The 8,808-nt window shown below is 45.0% G+C and overlaps 2 protein-coding genes across 5 annotated transcripts; both read right to left on the reverse strand.

Moving 5' to 3' along the window:
• Window positions 1–877: 877 nt before the first annotated feature.
• On the reverse strand, window positions 878–3,821 carry LOC119288064. Its single transcript, XM_037567686.1, has 2 exons — window positions 3,644–3,821; window positions 878–1,519 (listed from the first exon to the last, which is right to left on the reverse strand). Exon 2 carries the CDS (start codon window positions 1,350–1,352, stop codon window positions 1,068–1,070), a length of 285 nt encoding a protein of 94 aa, XP_037423583.1. The 5' UTR covers window positions 1,353–1,519; window positions 3,644–3,821; the 3' UTR covers window positions 878–1,067.
• Window positions 3,822–3,836: 15 nt separating this feature from the next.
• LOC119288063 (oligopeptide transporter 7-like) lies at window positions 3,837–8,469 on the reverse strand. Of its 4 annotated transcripts, XM_037567682.1 has the most exons (7): window positions 7,895–8,465; window positions 7,206–7,785; window positions 5,728–6,297; window positions 5,400–5,655; window positions 5,139–5,321; window positions 4,381–4,963; window positions 3,837–3,950 (listed from the first exon to the last, which is right to left on the reverse strand). In XM_037567682.1, exons 1-7 carry the CDS (start codon window positions 8,061–8,063, stop codon window positions 3,913–3,915), a joined length of 2,379 nt encoding a protein of 792 aa, XP_037423579.1. In that variant the 5' UTR covers window positions 8,064–8,465; the 3' UTR covers window positions 3,837–3,912. The 4 variants fall into 4 exon arrangements, with proteins under 4 accessions (XP_037423579.1, XP_037423580.1, XP_037423581.1 ...); XM_037567683.1 differs by lacking the exon at window positions 3,837–3,950 and having other exon boundaries at window positions 4,224–4,963; window positions 7,895–8,464; XM_037567684.1 differs by lacking the exon at window positions 3,837–3,950 and having other exon boundaries at window positions 4,752–5,048; window positions 7,895–8,469.
• Between the last annotated feature and the right edge of the window lie 339 nt (window positions 8,470–8,808).

An 8,808-nucleotide genomic window follows, 5' to 3' on the forward strand; every position in this document is an offset into this window, starting at 1 on the left:
CGAGGGAGGGAGGGGCCGCGACGCGCGGCTAGATCCTGCCGGCGACGAGGCAGGGAGGGGCCGCGACAAGGAATAAGAACGGGATAAAACCCTAGCGGCTGCGAGGAATAAGAACGGGATAAAAACCGAACCGAAAAAAGCACTGAAATTCGTACCGAGAATACCCTCGAAATATTTGGGAGGGAAAATCAGATCAGTTCGAAATATTTTTTTCTCCCGAAAATGCCCCTCGGGGTCTGATATAATACACGTGACATCAGCGTATTGCATCGGATCTGGACCGTCGAATTCGCTCTGACGGACGGTCCATATCGTTCGGATGCACCGTAAAATGACTCTTAAACTAATACAATTATACAAAACCATATATGTATTAGAGGCGAGATTATGCTAACAAACCCTCCCGCCAGGAGGTTACACGGGACTTGTTAAGTCTCTCCGTGCTCGGCAGGAAAGTGGGGGTGTCGAAAGAAAGATTGAACTGAAGGAGCCATTGATGTGGCATCCTTCGACGTTGACTGAGCACAAGATAGTAATAGTCTTATAGTCAAAAAGGTGAGAGTTCAGTTGAAACTTTGGAAGTTGGATTCTGAACAGTTTCATTAGTCATCATCACCATATGAGATTTTAGGGATCAAGATGAATCGTGTTTCCTGGTTTGATTACAAAATCAATTTTGCTAAGCCTCAGTCGACTGAGACTTTGTTATATCTCAGTCGATGCTATCTTCCTTTCATTTACATGGAGATTCATACAAAATAATTATTTTTAGTTTTTCTTTTTTTTCTTACATACTATATCACGTGACTAGTCTCAGTCGACTGAGACCTAGCCACACCTGATGAAGTGAACTATGAACAAATATAAACAAAATAAATACAGCAAGAAAATTAAAAAAATCGTTTCTTAGTTAGTCAATCATAAAAACGTCGATAACGTCAACAATTCACATGGCACTCTAGATAGAACTTGACCAAATAACCACCACACGCGTATGTAACAGATATACATCAGTAAAAAGAATAGGAGAAATCACACGGTGGCAGGCTCCCTAGATGGGCCGCGCCTCAGTGCACGCCATCGGCGCCGTGCTTGTGGTTGTGGCCGCCCACGCCGGCGTGCTTGTGGAGGCGGTGCTCCATGGCCGCCTCCCGGTGCGCGACCTTCTCCCTGTGCAGCTGCGCCTCGGCCGCGGCGACCTTGGCCCTGCCGCGCTCGTGCGCCAGCTTCCGCTCGTCGTGCGACCTCGAAGTCGCCGCCTCCACCTTCTCCGCCAGCTTGGCCCACGCGATCTTCGGCTTGGCCCTCAGCGCGCTCGAGCCGTCCTTCACCTTCACCTTCGCTTGTTGCATCTCTTCGTGTTGTCTAGCCAGCTTGAGCTTCTTCTTCTCCTTTTCTTTGTTGTCTTCTGTATCAGGGTGAACTTTTTATATAGGCCGAGTGGTTGTCCGGGTGGGCGAACCGTCGTGGCAAGGGTGACGGGTGAGAGGTCGCTGTCGAGAGGTCGGCCGATAGGGACCTGCTGGCGGTCGACATGGAGGAAATAAAAAATGAAAGGAGGAATAGATCGATGCATGCAAACTGCAGAAGCTACTTTACTAGCGGTGAGACATGATAACGTGGAAAGCTGGTAATCAAAGTGGATTTGGCCGTAATGACATCAAAAATCTTAAAAAATACTCGAAGATGCTTGTGAAGTTTTTCAACTAGGAAAAAATAGTTCAACAAAACAACGGGGCAAAGAAACAAAATGCTAACCATCGTGTGGAATTTTTTTTTCAACGTTATTAGTTGAAACAGTGGCATTTGAAAGATGGTGACAAAATGCCATTGGTGGAGATTGGAGAGAACAAAAACAAAGAGAGGAAAGAAAAGCAGCTAAAAAGAACAGACGAAAGAAAAGGCCAGCAGAAAACCCAAGTAGTATACTCGGCCCAATTATACAGTACCCTCGAGCTCTACCCCTCATATTATCCAGACCAGAGGACAACAAAGTTCCTCCTCCTCATCGTATCAACTACGGGGAACTCCTATTTGACGCATTGTTCGTTAAAACGGAGTACAATATCAGAGAGTGCTCATTTATGGTATGCGCGTATCGACGCTGCCTAGAAGCTCATACCAAGCATTTTTTTTCAAGGTTGTTTTTTCCTACGGTTTTTAAATCAGTTCCCTTTAAATAGATCTGTCAGCTGGATTTTTCTGAAAATATTAAAATATATGACATGCTTATTAAAATTCAGAGTTATTCCTAAAATCTATAAAAATACACAACTTCATCTAAAAATATACATATATTTTTAAAAAGGATTTTTTTAAATATGCAAGCATTTTTAAAATACTTTTTGAACATTTGTTTATGAAGATCTGAATATATTTTTTTAAATCTATGAACAGTTTTGGTTGAGGAATATGAACATTTTTGTTTGAAAACTCTGGACATTTCTAAAAACTATGTGCGAAGATTTTTTAAATGGTGAAAAAATTAAAATTTGTGAACATTTTTAAAAGGAATAAAACTATAAGAAGAAAAAGAGAACAGGAAAAGACATGAAAAATAGATTACCATAAAATAACCAAAAATGGGAAAATATTATAGAATCTTTCCAAAACCGGAAAAAATATCCACGGAACCTTCCCAAAATAGTGAAACAGGAAAAGCAATTTGGGCGATCCCAACTTTGCGCAGTTTGTTTGTTACCCCGATATTCTGTCGCAAAGCTCGCCAAATAGGATTCACCTCCACTACCGATCCCCTAAATAGCGGGCGCTTCTACATCTCGCTTCGAAACAATTACCAATAGCAACCACCATTTTTAATGCAAGAACAGGTAGCGCTCGCATAATCTTTTCCACATGACTTGCACGACAAGTGGTCTTTCTCTCATTCCCTCCTACTAGATTGATATAATTTTTTTTTTCATTCTTGCTATCATTTGCTCCCGCGTGACCGAAATAGTAGACAGTTTTCTCCATTTATTACGTCATTGTTCCTTTTCTGTTTTCAATATTTTACCTGTATGAACACTGTACTTGACCTTGCGAATACATCTTTTAAAAACATGAACACATATGTGTGCATATGTATAAAACAAGTTTTAAATATATATTTTTCATAAAACGATGAACATTCAAAAAAGTTGATTTTTTTTATAAATCACATAAACATTTTTCAACAAGCGTGAACACTTGTTTGAAATTGTATGAACATTTTAGAAAAATGGGTTCGCACTTTTTTAAGTTATTGAACAATTTTTGAAATGTGTGAACACTTTTTAAAATGTGGTCATCATGTGTACTAAAAAATGTTCACCGCATTATGTTTTTTGGAGAAGGTTTATTTGAAATTTTTCATCATGTAATTCAAAGAAATTATTGTGTATTTAACAATTGTGTCAGTGCATTTAAAAATATTGATTGCGTATCTATAGAAGTCATACATAATGATCTTTTTAAATACAATGAACATTTTGTTAGTACATGCTGATTTTATTTTTTAAATATGGTGACAATTTGTAAACACTATGATGAACAAATTGTAAATATAATAATGAAATAAAAATCAAGCAAAGAAAATAGAAACCAAAAAAAGGCAAAGTTGAGAAAGATAAAAAATGGCGAACTAGACCGGTCCAGTACGCACCATCTCGTGGGTGAAGGAACCCACATACTCCAGAGAGGCGGTCGCGAGGAAAAGGAACTTGTGTGGTGGGCCGAACAAGTTGAAGGAGTTTCGAAGGCAAGCACACCTTCTAACTCACAATAAGTGAGATATAGTTGTTGCGCCAAACCACATCCACTTCGGCCCCCTCCAACCTAGTTTGATTCTCCCAGTGGTCGGCCTCTCCCCATTAGCTCCGCCGTGGACTAGTCCGAGCATACCACTTCTTGGTTGCGGTTAGTAGGAGAAGACTAGGGGGACACATGAGTGGTGAAGTGGTTGTAAGTTGCTAGAAGCCAAAAATTAATCAATGATTAGTCATTTAGTCCCACACTCCTAATGGAAATAATAGAAGTTCAGTACTTCAAAATATCTAGTGATCAATATTTTTTTACTAGTGGTGGTAAATTCAATGCAAACTGATTTTCCTAGATTTCAAAGAATCAAGGAATTAGTACTTTTACAAGCTGGAACAATAGTTAACTTGGCAGCAAAAACCTATTGGCACAAAAAATTGTTCTTTAGGTGGTTACTATGGACGTTCCAATTTTGAGCATTCTGGTATTTTCAATGATATAATTAACATATTTTTTCTCACTGTGAAAGGCTTGAACAAACATTTGTTATTTACATCAATGCATGCTCACTCACTACTGAAATTTCTTGAGCACGTGAGAAAAAATTTCAGTTGTACACAGGGCAACCCTTGACAACTATACCTTTAGCAGTGGGGCAAGAAGCTAGGGGACATCCATCCAAGTCATTGCCCCACCAGTTCAAGCTAATGTTCTCCAAGCCTAGGCACAAGTAAACTAAGACAGCCATGAACGCCAAACCTGCATCTAGTGCACCTGAGAGCAGATAATTGTGTCGTTCCCACCAGTCTCGTCGATATCTATAGACCACATAACCTGACAAAAACCCAACAAGTACCCATGTGGTGTAGTTTACTGCAGTGGCAGGCGGCATCTTGACAGTGCAACCGATCATCACCGGCATGTTGACGAGTAAGATCCAATTCTGGCTGGGGAATGCCTTGTGTGCAAACCATACCAACAGAGGAGCAATAGCACCTCCCAAGAAAAACCAGTTCACTGCCGAGTAAGTTCCCAAGACTCCGAATATTCTGCGCGGGCCAATAAGTCCCCATATGACCGACGCATCATAGAACACATGATCAGTGGGGCATGTCCAAGGGTTGTCCGCTGAGAGAAGCTCAATGTCGCAGATGTTGGGGATTGTGTCCATCAGCCACCACGCCGTTCCAAGGTACACAAATGCCGCAATTGATGTTCCTACCACCTGCCATTTTCCCAAGAAGTTGTTGCTTACTGTCAGTATACAACATGGTCTTGTGTGCCCTGGTGGAGTGGAAATGGCAGGTAAACTACGTATATGGTTTAGTAGCTCCTCTTTAATCTATGATACGCATACTCGCGCGTATTCGAGAGAGAAAATATGGCTTAGTGGCGCTTACCTGAGCCATAAACATGGTCCTTGGGGGAATCTTCATGTAGTGTCCCAATTTAAAATCTTGAAGAAACATCAGAGCTTGGTGCATGCTGATATAACCGTATACCTTGAAGCACATATTGGCGACCGGACGTCCAGGGTACAAGTACCCGATGATGTACTCGGTTACAATGTTCAATCCTGGGGTCTGCATACAGTGGACGGATGTGGATTATGGATCTGTTGGTACAGAACACTAGATCATGTGAGTTGTTAGAATCCCGACCTGGTTTGTTGTGGCTGTGATGATCCCAATTGGGAGGGTGAAGAAAAAGGCAATGGCGCATGCAACCAGTACTCCCCACCAGGGCAGCTGGAGCTGCTCGATGTAGTACTCGCAAGCAAACACAGTGGCAGCAATGCTAACAAGAAGGATGCAGATGAACCACCACTCAGGGACCTGCTTATATCTCCTCATCAGCTTTGTATGTATGTCCACGCTTTTCCCTTGAAATGTTGATCTACTTAACTGCAAAATTTCGCTGGACACAAGAAACATGACCCTTAGTCGCCGCGGCCATGTGATCTTGCGCAACAAACTGACAAAATTTTACCTTCCGTGGAACAAGAGAACATGAACGATCGTCGCAGTAAGCGATGCGAAGCTGACACCGTATGTGATTGCCAATAGAGTGCTGAGATATAGTGGCCCATTTCTCTCGTAGGCCTCCGTGTCGAAATGGAAATGGTCGTCCACGATGGCTGAGATGTTGTACTTCTGCCCGGTCGAGGTGAAGAGATCGGCAGAGAAGATAGAGAAGGTCCGTGCCTTGTAGAAGTTAAACCAGTACCCGATAGGGGTGATTACGTACATGATGATGAAGAAGCCTGCGGCGACATTCACGGTGGCGAACCACGGGCTGACAAGAGGGCTCCCAAGGTAGCTAGAGACGGACGCCCAGTCGAGGCCGATCGCGCCAATGCCGAGCCCGTGGAGGCCTGAGCCGAGCTGATGTGCAAGCACGGAGTGGGGGAAGACCCAGCAGATCCAGGAGAGGGAGGTGAGCATCTGGAAAAGATAGCCCGGGAAGACATAGTACGCGAAGCTGCAGACGAATGCCACCAGAAAGAACTGGTTGCACGTGAAGCCACCTTTTCGGCGCCCTTCTTTCTCGTGGAGCGCCCTGATGAGAAAAATGCATTAAAGTTCTTCTCAAGGAAGCTATTGATTTTTTTTGAGTAAATTACATTGGCGGTACAACAACTAACCACACGGAAGGAATTTTCATACAAAAACATGCCCTAATTATCTTTTGCGGGTATACATGTCCTAAGGGCGCGCTTGGATTGGGAGTATTTGAATACACCGGTATTTAACTTACAGGTGTAATTTACCGAGCTGCGAAGGAGTTTAGGCTGGAAATGAAACGGCCGACAGAGGTCCGTATATTTTCTACAAAGGTATTTGTGTGGAAACGACAATCCAAGCGCGCCCTAAATTGTTCGAATGACACCTCAAACGTGGTTTGTGGGAGTAAATCCTCACGTGTTGATTGCCATATGCGACGACCGGCGGGAAAATCCTCACGTGTTGTGACAATCTAACCGAATTACTGAATTTCTTGGAACCGGCAGTGATCCGTGTTCATGACGTAATTTTGACGTGTCATGATCCATGACAGGTAGCTAGCCAGCTACTGGTCTTTGCTCAGCCAAATCAAAGAAACTCTTACGTACTTGCAGTAGTCTAAGAAAAATAATACTCTCTCCGTTCCTAAATATTTGTCTTTTTACAGATTTTAATTGTCTTTATAGAAATTTCGACAAGTGACTACATACGAAACAAAATAAATGAATGTACATTCTAAAATATATCTATATACATCCGTATATGACAGTTCATTTGAAATATCTCAAAAGACAAATATTTAGGAACGTATGGAATAATAAATAATCATGGCTTGTGAATTAAGCTCAAGCATCAACAGTCAACCCTCTGACCAAGTAGTAGTATTAAGTTGTGTGTAATGTGATGACTAATTAGCGGTTAAAACTAATCATGTTGCTTGCCGGAGATATGGGAAGCGTGTACCTGAAGAGGGAGACCTGCACGAGGTTGGAGGGCCACCACATGCTCGCCGGCTCCACGAGGTACCGCCGGAATATGCCCGCCCACCCGAACCCGAGCACCTGGGTGGTGAGCACCACGAGGAGGGAGACGAAGAAGGATAGATTCTTGCCGTAGAAGACGCGGACGGCGGTGACGACGTGGATGGCGTAGACGGTGCCGGCGCCGGCGTTGGCGAAGATTGTGATCAGCACGTGCTCCTTCACGTTGAAGGGGCCCGGGTTGAGGGTGAACTCATACGGCCTGCCGCGGAAGAAGGCGCGCTCCGGCAGCGCGGCCGCCATGAGCCGTCCGAGCGGCACGACGGCGACCTGGGCGGAGATGGCCGTGACGGTGAGCGGCTCCTTGCGGTACCAGAAGAACTGGTTGAGGAAGGAGAGCGCGGCGCAGGAGAGGACGCCGAGGACCCACATCCGGAACGTCAGCACCGGCGTGTCCGGGTCGTCGCTCACCGGCACCGTCAGCGCCACCTGCTCGATCGGCGAGTTCTCCCCCTCCTCCTCCTCGTCCCGCTCCGGCGAGCTGCGGGACGTCGACGACGGCACTGCATGGGGAGCAGAGACCGGTTAAATGGCCAGCAGCAGCGGCAGCTGGAGCAGAGGCGCGTGCGTGCGTGCGTGGAACGAGCGGCGAGCCGGAGACGCCGAGCTTACGGAGTGGGGAGGTGATGCGGTCGCCATCGAGCTCCCCGTCCTCCGCTTCTTGGTGGGAGCGGGAGGAGGACGCCATGGCTAGCTCCTCTTCTGTTTCCGTGGCTGGCGTTCTTGTTGATCCTCCGCGCGCGGTAATTCTTCTTGAGCTGTGACGACGTCGTTGCTGCATAGTAGTTTAATTGCGCGCGATGCACGCGTCCATATATCTAATCAACTGATGAGTAGTACGAGGATGAATACATACACCCTAAGAAAATCATAAACAAAAATGGTAAAGCTACGGGCAGAATCCAAACATAAATTCCACACCGAAAGGAAACTTTGCAGACATAAGCAAATATAGATTTCATTTATAATTTGGTGGCCTAGCAGTGTCACACATTTTACTACATCAGAAAATAAAAAACGTCAGATAATCATGCATGTCGGCTTGCTAGAGTGAGCGAGAAATTAATCGCAACTAATCGCAACGAATATGATGGTTTGTACGGCTCCGGCTTTGCCAGCGGGGCCAAAGAAAATCTCAGCCAGGCATGCACCGAGGAGCAGCATCGTCTGCATTGCAACATCGGTGGGAGTGGGGTGCCCATCAAGCGTACGCCCTCCTTTAATTAAAGGTCCTTTTCTCGCAGAATTGACGAGCTGCTAGATCCAAATCGACGAGAGCCACTGGATACATGGCTGGCTAGAGCATATGCAATGAAGCCCTCATATCCGCCTCATACGTTCAGACGGTCTGCCTGAACAGAAAAGAGCCACCCAATTGGATCAGACAAATTCAGCCCAAAAACATGGGCCGACCGGCAGTCCTCATACCCGATCCATATCTGGGGCGGATATAGGGACGCCCGGATGCGTCCGTCATATAGGACTGACAGTAAGAGGCCACACCAATTCACTTGAAGACCCCTCCA

This window comes from Triticum dicoccoides, chromosome 4A, assembly GCF_002162155.2.
Source record: "Triticum dicoccoides isolate Atlit2015 ecotype Zavitan chromosome 4A, WEW_v2.0, whole genome shotgun sequence".
In the NCBI taxonomy this organism is placed as follows: domain Eukaryota; kingdom Viridiplantae; phylum Streptophyta; class Magnoliopsida; order Poales; family Poaceae; genus Triticum; species Triticum dicoccoides.

Excerpts from the sequence above, each read along its gene's own strand:
- LOC119288064 (XM_037567686.1), bottom strand. The coding sequence starts at position 1,352 with ATGCAACAAGCGAAGGTGAAGGTGAAGGACGGCTCGAGCGCGCTGAGG.
- LOC119288063 (XM_037567682.1), bottom strand. The coding sequence starts at position 8,063 with ATGCAGCAACGACGTCGTCACAGCTCAAGAAGAATTACCGCGCGCGGA. Across the intron at positions 5,656-5,727 it reads GTTCTCTTGTTCCACGGAAG|CGAAATTTTGCAGTTAAGTA; the intron begins GTAAAATTTTGT and ends TCTTGTGTCCAG. Across the intron at positions 3,951-4,380 it reads TTCTTGCCCCACTGCTAAAG|CAACTTACAACCACTTCACC; the intron begins GTATAGTTGTCA and ends TTTGGCTTCTAG.